This window comes from Haliaeetus albicilla, chromosome 11, assembly GCF_947461875.1.
Source record: "Haliaeetus albicilla chromosome 11, bHalAlb1.1, whole genome shotgun sequence".
NCBI classification, from domain to species: domain Eukaryota; kingdom Metazoa; phylum Chordata; class Aves; order Accipitriformes; family Accipitridae; genus Haliaeetus; species Haliaeetus albicilla.
Window position 1 is genome coordinate 11,586,622 of NC_091493.1, and position 14,949 is coordinate 11,601,570.

Below are 14,949 nucleotides of genomic sequence, written 5' to 3' on the forward strand. Positions count from 1 at the left end.
AACTCCAATTTGGATTTCTTTAGAAAACCTGGGTTTAGAGTTGTTTCCGCATGCATAAACTCATGTAAGTAAACTGGAATATTCAGCTTCACTGCTGCAATCTTTAACATTACAATTGAGATTCCCGAAGGTAATTTACTGAGATAAACAATCTAATAATTAATTTCCTTTTATGTTCATGCAACCTAACATTAATATTAGGTTTATGCATATTCATTTTGCCAAACTATAGAATGCAGTTATAAAACTAGAAACTATTAATAATTCAAAGTTACTCTCCATTTAATGTATTGATTTTATAATTTTTGTTTTTAAAACAAATGGGCCTTATATGTTCTACTTTAGAGATATTTGGCAATAAAGTGTTGTTACTTCAGCAAGAAATAAAGTCACTAGTCATTTATAAAAGTCTAAGCCATAAAGGGCAGCCCATTACTGTACTCTCCCTCTGTTGCTAGCACTTACAGCTCTTTCTTGATTACCCTAAAAGGAATAATTGGAAGCGCATAGTGTTTAATTATAGTTCTAAACTTTCTCAGATTGAATTTATTTTAAAGAAGGACTTTTAATTTAATGGTGCATAGGGAAGTGCACATTTCGAGCAGCAGGTATTATACAATTGTCAGACTAAGAAAGTCAGAGCCAGTGTCTTCATGGAAACTTTTTTCTTAAAGGGTGCACTATTCAGAGTTTCTGTAGCTATTAGCAATATTTTAAATTTTTGATATATCAAATTAAACCCAAGGATTATCCCCCGTGCAGGAGGAATGCTTTGATAACTCTTAAGCATGATCAAGGTACATCTGCCTGATGAAGAAGCTCCTGAAAATCTGTGGACTAAAAGCTAACATATGATAAGGGTTGAGGTGCTTTATATTTGTTGGGTTTTACACCCTTAAGACACTGGCCAGTGTCACAGTTATGATACTGTTTTATGTGGCCTCTATGCAACCCAGTTTAGACACTCTTATTTACTTTTTGGACAGTTTGCCAGATGGAGCCACAGCCAGGGAGTTAGGGATTGATTAGTATCTTACCATTACTGCATTTCATTTATTTGATAAGACCCCTTGACTCAACTGGAGGTGCTCATTTTCTCATTACTCTTCAAACTGCAGTTCCTAGAATCTGGCATAAGCACACTTCAACTCTTCCTAGTAACCCTCAACTATCATATTTATAATGCAGATAAAAAGCCAAACCCAACACCCCCACCTCCGACTGAGATGATGAAGCACTATTGTCCTGTGAGTTCATCTTTGAAGTGTTATTTCTACTCGTTCTTTTTAGACACAGCTCTCCCCACCACCTCATCAAAGTCATGGTATTTTGAAGGCTGTTCCAACCCAGCTCTCCACCACTCCCTACAACAGCGCAAAACCAAGAGGGCAACAGCTGAATAACAGAGGAACATTTTATTCACACTATGCTCTGTTGTTGACTGCACGTTCTTCCAACTGACAATCCCATTTTGCCTTTTCTGAATCTCTCTTCATCACCAAAAAACCCAAGCCTTTCCAGGAATAACAGGAACACCTTATTCTCTTTTTCTTTCTTCTGCAGAACGAAAATGCATAATGACATTTCTAATGCAGTGGCAAAATGGCTGTGTCTGCTCACAATTTATTCTACAACCAAAGAGTTTGCAGAGACAAACTGTCCTGCCACAGCATCCTCCCAGCTAGCATCACTGTCATACTCTAGGTCCAAAGAACAATTAAACAAAATCCCTCAAGACGTTAGAACAGGTAGGAGTGTTTAGATGAAACATGAACCAACTCAAACCTTCACTCAAATCATGCACAAACTACCCCTGAAGTTTGAGGGGAAGAAAAAGGGGGAAAAAAAAAGACCTGGTGATTTTTCCAACTTCTTTTTTTTCCTGATAGAAATGTCAATTTTATTTTTTTTTTAAATAAAAAGTAGTCCTCATCAGATTTCCTACCCATTAAAATAAATTCTAAAAAGGGGGATTCAGATAAGCATCCAAACTTTTAAATAGCGCAAACCTCCACATTTTTGATGCTCTGCCACCGTGACTAACTTCACGCAGGTACTATTTATATTCATATGTGTTCTCTCATTAGCTCCAGCTGGAATAGGAATGAGGGATGATAACCATACAGAACATATTTATAGATACAGTGGCACTGACAAGCATGTAATGTAATTGCTATGAGGTTTTTGCAACTCAAATTACACACATAACAATAAATATTATAAAATAATGTTCAGTTGGGAAGATAGAGTGGAAAGTGAGTATTTCACCTGAAAATAGTTTAGTACAGATGATTCCACCATACCTGCATAGTTCAATATGCTTGCGCATTACAGATACTCATTATGCAACTACGTCAGCAGTTTACAACTATTAGCAGGTTACAGATATCTGCAGAGAACTTGTCTCTTCCTGCATTTCTAACTCTACCTTTGTTCTCAGCATACAGAAACAAAAGGAACATTCAGGGATATGAAATGAAATGTAAAAAGGAGATGGTATGTTTAAACTTATTTTCAGAAGAGGAAAGTGATTATCGCACTGATAGTAAAAGACACAAAATTATTGTTGTCAAAAAAAGAGCTGAAAAGGACACAATCCCTTCTTTCCTGATGTCAGAAAATTGAAACAAGAAGACATATTACTCCTGTTTACTTTTTTTTTTTTTTGAACTTAAATAGTGTAGCCATGGGGAACTGTTCTAGCCTGTCCAGAGATAACAACAGCTTCAAAAGGAGGGGAGAAGCTGAAGAATTGTAAAGCCGTAAAAAGGACAGAAGCTAAATAACAAACACGCTAGACGAAGGCTCTTACTTTGTTTTGAAGTAGAACGCTGCACAAAGCATGCCCACTACGACTATGCCAAAGACGATACAGGAAATAGACAGCACTTGGCGCTGGTACACTTCTTCGCTCTCTGTGAACAGCAAAATTGAGAATTATGAAAGCATCAGAAAACAATACTTGTGAAAAGTGGATTTCAGCACATCATGGTTTCACTAATGATGGACAGATACAAGAGATTTGGCAGTCTGGGTTGGCCAATTCCTCAACAGAATGGATGCTTCTCTGAACCTCTCATCTAGGTAAGGTTCACAGAGTCATGGCCTCCTAGGAAAGTTTTAGAATATGGTTCCAATACACACTGAGAGATGAATAATAATAAAACCCAGGATAGTTTAATATTTTCTCTGCCCTACATGCTATTTTTCAGCTTTTTTAGAAAGCTTCTACTGTCAATAGGAGAAAGAGCCCTAGAACCATGGAGTTTTTCTGGCTTAAGGGAAGACCCATCAGAGCTCTCACAAGGTCCCATAAGATTCAGAATTCTTTTTTACCTACCCCCAAAATGTAAGGGTTTTTTTTTTGACCGAATGGTGATTACAGTGCCTTACTCCCATGTCATTCCCTGTACTTGAAGCTTATGTACAACATACCACAGTAAAAAATTAATTTAATCAACTTGGATGGAACCCAGTGACTACTATGCTACAATGCACCAGATATTGCTTTCATGGGAGTCTATTTTTTAAAAAGAAGTTTCCTTAATAAATCTCATAATCTTCTAATTAATTTTAAAACAGGAACAGAATGAAAGAAAAAAAAGAGAAAAAAGCTAAGAAAAGAAAAGACTCATTCATGACAGCAGACAGAAGCTGATAGGCAACTGGAGTTTCACACACTGAATTCATCAACAGCTCCTTAAGTGTTATATTTTATTTTTATTATTTCAACTGCTTCTCCAGTCCAAAGTGCTAGCATGCTAACCAGATTGTTATTTTTTAAGATCAGTTTCTCCAAACATGCAACATACAAACCAGTATTTTCATTCATATATTTTAGGTAGAAACACAACACATAAGATTATCAAAGCACAGGACAAGCACCATACACCAACAAACATACATTGCCTTTCTAGGTTGGAGATCTTCAGTGCAGACCACCCCCCCATTAATATGAATACCAGACACACATGTCAAGTAGGTGACAGTAACTCCATGTTCCAGGTTCGTAAGTCTCAGGTTCACAAGAATAAAATATTGTATGACAACATCAAGGTGAATTTAGGCAAATATTGAAAAAAATCTACACCTAGCTGGAAGTTCAGTCAAATACTATCTGGTGTCATAATGACTGAAGACTATGTGCAGTATCCTAATCAGTACTAATTATTAATTTCTCAAGAAGGAATATCACAGTGCTGCTAGTAAACATTTGGAATCTTAAATACAGTCACTTGCCTCTTGTAAAAGTCCTAGTCCTTTTTCATAAGCTATTTCAAATAAAATTACAAGTACCAAAACTTTATTTCTTAATGACTTCTTTACTTGCTCACTCAAAGAATACCACAGTGATTCAGAAGCCATTTCTAAGATGGAAAATGTCTTCAGCTCCTGTCAACTTTTCCCCCTCATTTAATTTTGAAATTCTGAAAGTTCTACTTCGAAAACATTGTCTTAAAAAGAAGCAAATATAGTAACTTACACTTTTTACATGTCTGAAATATATCTGGAAAGGTTGTAATTCAATAGGAAATCCTGATAACATTGCAGTAAAACTGATTCCAGTAGAGCTTTAGGCTCATTCCTCATGGGCATGTACAAAATCTGAATCTAGACAGCAAATCCTCATTAGCAATGAATTAAATGTTTGGGGCTTTAATTTCTTTTTTTTGTTTTGTCTGTTTATTTTTACTAGCCTGTGTAAACACAATTATCCACCTTCCATTTCTACTGCAGTACACAAAGGACTAATCTTAAAAATTTTGAACTATTATGTTGAGGTGGATCACACTGCAAATACTTGAATTGTTCAGTTCAGCAATTGTTAATCTATTCTGCCTGAATACCAATTTCAGCACCTACTGCCTAAGACCACAACTAAAACATACATACTTATGAACTGTAATTTCACTCAAATAGTGCGTATAAATATATATAAAAAAATCTATGTATTAAAAGAAACTGATTTAAGTAATGTGTGCAAAGAGGCTTAATTTTGATTTACTGGCAACCTAAGTCCTCATTAAATACTTTCTTTTTTTTTCCTTTTGTTATTTTTTTGAGAAATTGTGAGTTTAATGCAGCTATGTTCTTTCGTCAGTCCTGAATAGCTATCACTGTCTTGTTAAAGATGCTGTAGAATATGTCTTACCAAGATAAAAGCAAGTCAGAGACTAGACAATATTATCTTGCTCAAACAAATATGTGAAGATTTAAGTCTTTTGTGTAGTCAGATTAATCCCTGTCAAAAAGCTTTCAACACATGCTGATCAATGCTTTCTTTCCTTGTTGTTTATTTTGTACAGTGCATATTTAAAGAACTACTTATTGATTAACTTTACTCCATTTCTTAGACACCTTTGTTCAATTTTTTTATATCTTTTAAATCTTTATTTGTATATTGGACTCCACCATTTTTTGACTCCCAACATCTTAAAGTATAACCACTTAAGCATTTTTCCATTCTCTAATCTTCTATATTGGCTTTTTTAAAAACCCCACCCCCTTACCGATAGAAATATAATCTGTCAGCCTGCAAACTTTGAAGGTCTCCTCATTATTGCCTTGATTTAACCTCGCTATTGCTCTAAGCATGTATAGCACAGCTGAGATCCTCTCTAGCCAAGGTGTACTGGATAGGGCCTTTAAATAAGGCAGAAGCCAAGTATGCAAAGCACTTTTGCTCTCACAGAACAGAAAGCTGTAGAAATTCTATGTGTAGAAAAGAGAAGAACTGAAAATTCCTTCTCCTTAGTTGAAGATGTGCATCAACTCGTGCATACACTACATACTGAAACAAACTTCCCAAGGTAATCTGAAGTGTGACTGAAATTATGATGTCTCTCTTTATTCGCATATATTCATATATACCTTGCGAAGTAAATCACCCTGATTACATTCTGTTGAAATAAATACTCTAGGGAGCAGATTCCTGATTTAATGAGCAGCCAAGAAAATATTTCAGCTTAAACCCAAAATATAAACTGCCATGGATATTCTTGGATAATTTAGTTGAGGAGTTAAGACTATAGAACATGAATTCCACCAAGCATTCAAATTATACAAAATACATAACCTATACCAACAGTAATACAACCACAGACCACAGTGCTGAAAATTAAGAGTCAACTGTTTAGATGCAGACTATTCTGTTTAACAAAAATTATGGAAACAAATATCTCTCCAGCACACAAAGACAAGACAAATTCACAAGGGACATGAAGCCTGCTGAAAGGCTGGGTTCCCATAGACAAGTCCGCATTCACTGTGTGTGCTGTTACATGTCTAGCCCATTTTTATTTATGCTATTGATCCTGACTAATTTTCATTCCTGCTACAAAATTGTCTCTCTCCCTTCACCTCTGTCACGTCACCCCAGTGAATGTAAACTTCTCATGCCTTAAGTGCTCCTTTTTCTAAGCTGATCTCACACATTTGCTACCATTATGAATCACAAAATGACTACTGGTGATCCATGGAAGCAAAGTTTCTTCCAGCACTCACATCACAGTCAAATTTCATCTGTCTGTTACTAAAAAAAAGTGCATGCCATATTCCAGGTAGTAGGGTTTGGGGGTTTTTTATTCTCTTGCTCTTTAAAATTTACTCTTAAAGGCTGTCATCTGTCTGCTTTATGCATGTGGAAAGACTCACTGAAGCATACACGTAAGTCTTTAGAGGATTAAAAAGGGTATGGTAGACGCGTTTTTCTCATGATTGTTCCTTCTAAAGGATACGGTAGTTTTGTTGTGTAAATAAGCTGAAACTTGGCTCTTCTTTGTGACTTTATGATAAAAGGAAGAACACTGGTACAAGGTCCCTGAGAAACAGCCACGTATGTTTCTAACCATATTACTGAGAAAAAATAATTTAGTTAATTAAAGCAGATTATGTTAGGCTTTGTTAGCACCTGAATCCACAATATAATTACCAGCCATAATCACTGGATCCTCTAGTTCTATTGTGTATTTTCTGAATTCATTGAAATATCTTTGAAAAGTATTTCAACTATGAAGAACAGCACTGTGCATGTGGCCTAAGCAAAACGATAACAAAACTAAAATAGTAGCTTTCCCATTGTGGTGCTTATTTCAATGGCTCTTGAATAAAACCTCAGTATGGTCACAAGCATCACAGAGAATAATTACTGAATATTCAAACTGAGCCAACTGAGAAATTATGACATTTACCATACAAATACATTACTTAGGCTTTGCTCTATAAAGAAAAAAAATACCAATAAATGTGCAGATTAATTTTTGTGCTGAAGTTTTTAGTCCCAGCCCCAAAAGCACCACAAAGCCTAAGAGCATTCAGCATTCCCTTATCTTCCTCACTCCCCTCCCCTAAATGGACCCGCTCTGCATTGCTGCAAGTAACAACATGCTGTGGAATAAATATGGAAAGCCCAGTATCTCGCCATTAGTATGCATGACAAACAATTGCTTTCCATGTGCTTTCTCCCATCAATAAATGCCATGAAATCTTTATGAAAAAAACTCTAAGACTTATTTTTCACCAGAAAATTTAGAGATGTTCTTCTTCACCTTTTTCTCAATCCCTACCATTTAGGAGTTAACAGAGGAAGCATGGCCTAATGGATAGAACATAAAACCAGCTTTTCCTCAATAAATTACAAGACAGCATGAAGACAGGCTTTTGTTTTGTCCCCATGCAAAAACTAAGCCATGCAGATGCAGCGGAGTGGGCACTGTCACCTCTGCTGTAACCTCACTGCCACACACTTTTTTCATTTCCTTTCATTCCCTGCCTGTGCATTTTCTGACCCACCTCTTAGCACGCCATATTGTACTGGAATATCCTGCAGAGCCAGAACCTTGCTACTGAACCTCAACAGTACCATTTACCACTTACACTCTTATAGGTGTCCTGCATCCTTAAAGTCCCATATACAACAACAGAGGAGGACTACATGGAAACCCCATACATAATGGCAAGATTTCCAATAAAATACAGATTCCTGTAAGTTAAAAGGCAAGAGCATAGTTAAAGCATACTTCTCAATATACTTAGATTTATGTGACAAGTACTGAACTATATATGGCATTCTAAATTTAATTCATGAAGAGAATAAAAAAAGCCTGCATGTTGCAGAAAATCTGTGATTGCCTCAGCACCAGACTTCCAACTCTCCCAAGAGTTTTCTCTGTTCTTTCACTTGCAAAAACCTACCATACAGATTCACTGCCATATGCTGTAGCTTATGCTAGGGCAGAACGATTTAACAGTGGAAATGCTACAAGCCACAGTTCACAAATTTCTTCTCTGACCGTGGGTAAGTCAAGACCCTTGTTCTTTCTGTAACCATGAGGGTAATACTGCCTCTTCCAGTTCAGTGATTAACATGATAAAATTTAATATAAACATATTAACCTCTAAAGGAATGAAGTCTATGCAAATACATGAAATAGATAAACCTGCCCCAGATAATTCTGTTCCAACATCTTTAAGAGTGTATGCATTACTTCACATAAAATACCATGCTTCATTCTAATACTCAGCTACCTTTACTAGACACTGAGTTTTCTTCCTTCAACTTTTGTCTGTCTGGGTAGAATTTCCCTTTAAAAAGGGCTTCAAAACACTTTGGTTCACAAATTAGGAGGGGAAGTTTGTATCAGCTGTCATTTGCAGAAAGGGCAGAGTCAAGGTTAATTGCACAGATTCACATTTCAAACTGGAATCAGAGCAAGCTGACTTTTACCGGCAAAAGTTCATCAAGCGTTTCATAGTTTTGATAGTGATTCTCTCTTGGGAAGAACCGTTCGATGATTCTGATTGCAACAAAGATTAACAAAATACATTTTCTACTTGTGGAATGTCCACAGCAGAAGGATGTTAATGAGAGCAAAGTGAAATAGATGTAGCCCATTATATATTATAATTGCATGATATCATACATTGTTTGACTATTGGTATTTAACACTAGTGAGATCATTTTCTGCGTACACAGAAGGCAGAAAAGGAAGGGATGAATGTTCAACCTGACCGACCTATTTTGAGTACTTGATTCTACAATATTAATGCTGCATTAGCACTAGTCTTGCAGGGAATATTAAAAATGAAGCAATGAATTAAGTATAATGTTATAGACTCATCATGAAAAGGGATGCAAAGGTATGTGCTCTAACCCTGAGCTCTCAGGCACTATCTTAGGTTGGTGAGTGAAAGGTGTTATCTCATTCAAAAAATTAATGAACCAAAATTTCCTGAAAAATTATTTCCACCAAGCCCACCCTTAAAAACCCCCACAAAATGAAATGAGCCAAACAGTGGAGAGTTATCCACAAAAAAGAAAAAAGAGAGGCTAACCTTACACAAGAATGTCTAGTGTTGTCTATAGTTGCAACAGGAGTGAAGGTGCCAATATTCTTAGTAAGTGCTACTTGTTATGAACTGAAAATTCAATAAGTACTTTTAAACAGCAAGATCATATTTCTGAAGGTAAATTAATTTTAACTTTGGTTTCCTAAGAAACAATAATTTCCTTTTATCTTCAGGGAACTTGGAAATTTGTGTCATCTATAACCAGAACTCAAATCTAACAAACCTTCAAAGTCTTAGCTAAGTACATTCAGTGCAACATATTTATTAAATCTTAGGCTTGAAATAGCTCCATAGGCAGCTAAGGGACGAGAGGTAGCTTTTTCCTTTTTAAGAAAAAGTCTGGTTAGGAGTTTTTGTGTATTGACAATTTACAAGTAACACAATCCAATTCTATTACAAACTTTATCTATTTTCATTCTCTTTCTAAGATGGATAAGGTCAGTCATCCGTCCACAAAAGTCATTACATAAGTCTCATCAACCTCTGTGTGCACGCTAATTCTCCTTTTTGAAAGGTTCCGTTTTAGAATTTATTATAGCAATTCTAAGTTTCTCTAAGACCTTCTATTACTGCAGAAATACACCCAGTAAGCTAACCTGTACTACATTATTATGACATACTAATAAGAATAAAAATTACATATGAACCCTGTTTTTATCTTATTCATTTTTGATACAACCTGAATATAAACGTTCTAACTTGAGTTTGCTAAGTATAAGAGAAAAACAAACATGAAGGCCATTCTTCCTCCCTCCCATGACTTAACATCCAGTCTGGATATACGGGAAAAAAAGTTACCCGGTTAACAGAAGTTGACAGCTAAAAATCTATGGCAATATTAGTCAATGAGCACGCTGAAAAACAACTTGTGATAAAAAGGGTAAAGTTGTCTAAAACTCTGATCTTCTGACAGTAATCTTCCTGCCTGTTGGCTGCCTGTGTTTTTGCTGATGTGTGAAAGGGATGAGCAGCTAAGGAGCAGCCCCCCAAGGAATAGCAGTCCCAAAGGAGAGAAACTTTCTATCTGGTGGAGAGAAAAACAACCCACTAAAAGATCTGAAACATTTCATTTCTATTTCATATTAGGCCACTGTTGAGGGCATTGCTGCTAAAAACGCATGAGGTCGCTGAAAAAATAGTATCATGGTAACAGGGTGTGAAATTCTGGGCAAACCAGCTACACCTGAACAAGATGAACTCTTGCCCTAATTTCACGTGAAAACTTGCAGCTTCGAGATACAAAGCTGAAGACTCACCGAAGTTTTTCCTGGGTAGTAAGGACTGCACATGGCCCTATATGCTGTAGTATTCCTGCAACTGAGTTGCAATTGAGAAAAGAGAAGAACAGCTCTCAGCAGAAAAGAGAGGGAAGCAGCAGGCATTTTCAAAGAAACTGTCCCCCTTTCTCCCAAAAGACTGCGTCATGTCTGAAATGGAGGGAGACGGGACCCCACAGAGCACCTATTTTTTTGTCATCTCCTATTGTTCAGTGCAGAAGGGCACTGACCAACAGTGATACTCCAGTCACCAAGTCAAACTCATCCAATTTAGTTATAACTCAATCAGCCATCAGCAATTAGTCCCATAAGCAGTATACCAGTGACTGGTTTCTGGACACTGAAAGCTCTGCCTTTCTTCATTACTCAAATGAAAACGAAAAAGACATTGAGAATAGCAAGAGGAAGCAGACACCAGTGAATAGGAACCTCCAAATCTTAACAGCATGATGAGGCAGAACAGTTTGCCCCCTCATTCTTTGATGCTGAAAGAAACTTTAGAGCCTGATATCCCCTCTTTGTATGCTTTTTCTTGGTGTGTATTCACGTTGCACAAGAGAGGACCTCAGCATCAATGCTGTGTGAGTGCTTCTGCTGGCACGACAGGCGGCACTGAGAACCCACCAGGGAAGGGACGGCACCGGCAGCACAGCAGCAGTGACTGATGCAGCCAGCAGAAAATGAAGAGCAACGGAGTGGTACCAAAGAAGCCTACTACAAAAATACATGGAAAGAAAAACCCAGTGGGACAGCTGGAACTTTTTAAACCTTTGCAGTACTCTGCAAGTCTAGGGGGTGCAAAACCTCTTCATAGTACCATATGCTTGCTAGTACCTCAGTACTGAACTAATAGCTAAACCCACTTGTGTTTTAGTTACTAAAACCTCTCAGGTAACAGCTAAAACTTCAAGATCTCCCATCAAATCTTACTCTTTATGTCACTTCTGCTTACTAAGAATCACAGGTCTACCGCCATGTCCAGGAGATGCAAATTCAAGCCTTTAAATGAGGTCTTGCACCATCAGACCACTCTCAGTGACAGGATCATACTAAGTCAGCAGGCAAGGAGGGCATGCAAGGGGCTGGTAATTGAGTTTCACAGCCAAACACCAACCAAGCAGAAAGTCTGCACAGTCCCAGCTACCTCTGTGTTGACAGCACTGTTGACCTTTCTCATACAATGGTTTTGAAACCATTTGAAATTTAGGTAAGAAAATCCACATAACTGTAATACATTACAAAGTCTGAATGTTATATGCTGGTCTTCCATTGAGCAAAGAAATTTGCAATGCTTTCTGCATTGTACAGAAAAAAACTACTAGTCTTTCACAGATACACAAAAAGCTTCAGAGCATAAATTACAAAAGCTTAAAGATTGGAAAATATTACAAATGTACAGTGTTGTTGTTGTGTTTGGTTTTTTTGTTTGTTTGTTTTTTTTTTTAATTAAATAACATTCTTTCCAAAAGGATTTAGGGTTTTTTTTCAGCAGTCATGTTTCCATGTATATTCTTCCAGGCTATCAATTATTTGCCAGGTCCTAGAGAACTTCCATACCATACATTTCCCACAGACAGTATTATTCCCTTGCTCTCTCTCTGACAGAGTGTGTAAGCTTCACAATTCTGTATGAGAGTCTTAATTGGGGGGGAAATAGTATACTATCCTGCTCCAGAATGACGACTCACCCCTTTTCCCTATCTTAATTTTTGGCTCCTTCTTGGCACATCTCTTCATCTTCCCTCTCTGATTTTGTTATCTTCCTTTCTTTTTCTTTTTTTTTTATTGTAAATCTTATAACCAAACACAGTTATGCACTTTAAAAATGTCTTTGCTATCACCTTTTTTTCCCCCGCCATCAGCATGAAAAATCTTCCAAAGTGAAACTTCCATTCAGCATTCACTCTTCTTGTAATGTGACCTTCTACTTCTGCAAAGTCCATGCTCAACTGAGCTTTGCAGCTCTCCTGAGGCCCTGGTTCAGCCAGACTTTGTGCTGGTGAATGGAGGAGCAGAGGGAAGGGCATTTAGACACAAGCTTCCTGCATGACTTATTGTAGAGCGTGTCATGGTTTCTTAAGACACATACATATACATAGGGACTAATCCAAAGACCATTAAGTACAACAGGCATTGGATCAGATACATAATCACTGCACTTTAAATTGTTTTATATGTAACTCCATAAAGATAGCTTTCAAAAGGTTTATTACATAAAATATTATGGCTTTATAAAGAAATAGCATTCTCTAATTCTGCCTTAGTAACTCCTTAGCGGATGAGGGTTGTTATTCCTAAGATCCTAAGCACAGCTAACATCTAATGTAATAATGTCTTAATTTCCCAGCTGATACTTTATTTGATCTCACAGCTTGCACTTCTATTATCAACAAAGCCCCGTCACTGGAATTTCTCCCACAGGTGAGGCTTATATATTCTGTATCTTGCTCACTTGCTAGTATTGAACATTCCACTGAAATCTCAAGCTAACTTCAAAGCTGCCAAAGTATATTTGACAGTTATTGTTGATGGGTACATTGTCAGGAGCTCACAGTAAATCAAGCAATATTATAATTAAGTACCATCTCTGTTTTGACTGCTGCTGTTTTAAGCAAGGTGTTTTTATAGATTTTTTAACAAAAATGTGGTGTGAGCAGTGACAGAAGAACCATAGAAAATGATCGTTAATAACTTGAAATATTTTTTGGTTTTCATCTTCATACGCTGCAATGGAAATGTGGTGTTCTACCAGGGAAGGCTCTGGAGGGTGAGGGCACAGAGGATAAGGACAAGGGCTTATTCAGCTGCAGAAAGATGTGACAAAGGACACTGTGTTGCTACTGAAGTACAGCAGTTTCTGAGTAAGACTCTGCAGGCACAGGACTACATGTATTGCCTTCTTTTTGTTCCAAGCCCCAACTCCTTGACCTGGCTTCTCCTCACAGGCCAGTGACCAGGGATGAACGTGATGACAAGGAGAGAGACTGCCGGAGGGAGTCGGAGAAGTGTCCTTCTTCACAGAGCGTTGTGTCAATCTGTGTTCCCCTTGAAGCCATCCCTGCTCAAAGCTCCCAGATCCGTGGAGGATTAAGGGACTGTATACTTATGCACCCATTACTTGTCCTGCTGATCTTCCCTACCTACTCCATGACTGGAAATTGGAGACGGAGATCTGGCTTGGCGTGCGCTGTCCCTCACCTCTACAGGTGCACCGGCATCCCCTTTACCTTGTCACAAAATATTCCTGTCAGTCAGGTCCCCATCACAGCAAGTGCATGTTCACTCACAATAATGACTACAACACTCAAGTCTAGGCTGGATAAATGATCAGAGAGAAAGCCAGACTGTGTTGGCAGAGAGAGAATAGTAAATATGGTGACTGTAAGCAGCTATACTCTTCCTTTAATCCTCCAGAGGCTTTTTGCCAACATGAGGGATAACGCATCCAGTTGTTCATCCTAAGCAATGGCAGATGCTTAAAGTCTACTAATGTGAGTAGCAGTGTTAAGACACAGTTAAGCCCTCAGCCCACAAAATGTCTAGCAGAGCGCTCCCTGCTCTCACTCGCATTGAGGGATCTGCTTTGTGTATTTGGCAGTGGCTGCAGGTAGGCAGCAAGCTGCCAAACCCAAGTTGCTCAAGTGCCAACTTGTACATGTATGCAACTGCTGGGACTGCCGCAGTGTGAGCCTTATCACATTCCTTCACTTCAGAAGGATTGAAGAAGGGGATTAAAATCTTTAGCAACTGACATATTGCATGACATCAATAATACATCCTAATTGTGTTCCTAGTTAAAAGAAAGTTACGGTGTGTAATACTGAATACAGTTCTACTTATTCTTGTAACTCCTCTTCCTGGCCTCCGGACAGATATATATAAAAAGCAATATATAGTCCAATCTCTCTCTATTAATACATTTAGGTGGGTTTTAAACACATGTGCAAATTGTAGCTCAAAGGCATGCAAACACATGCTTAAAGGTAAGCATGTACATAAACACAAATACATTTTTTACTACTACATTTTAAAATTTCAAAATCCCTTACATATGCTGATTTTTTTTTCAAGAGTGAAGCACACAAAGTGTCAGAAAAAAAATCCATAAACTTGCCACTTCAAAAAGATGCATGGTTATACAAAACCCTACAGTGCAACAACTTCTTATATAGAAGAATAAGAAATTAAACTCAGCAATATCAAAAGTATTTTCAGAATGACACATGCAATGAGTTTAAAGTGACTTAAAAAAACCAGATAAAACAAATGTTAAGTTATCTCTGACCCTGAGGAGGTTATTGAGAAGACAGAGCCAGCGGCACAT

The 14,949-nt window shown here is 37.5% G+C and overlaps 1 protein-coding gene across 2 annotated transcripts in view; it reads right to left on the reverse strand.

The window, feature by feature from the left end:
* Positions 1–14,949, reverse strand: part of NRG3 (neuregulin 3) — a 436,764-nt gene that overhangs the window by 38,011 nt on the left and 383,804 nt on the right. For both annotated transcript variants that reach the window (XM_069796150.1, XM_069796149.1), the window contains exon 5: positions 2,813–2,915. In XM_069796150.1, the coding sequence (XP_069652251.1) occupies positions 2,813–2,915 (103 nt within the window). The remainder of the gene's footprint in view (positions 1–2,812; positions 2,916–14,949) is intronic.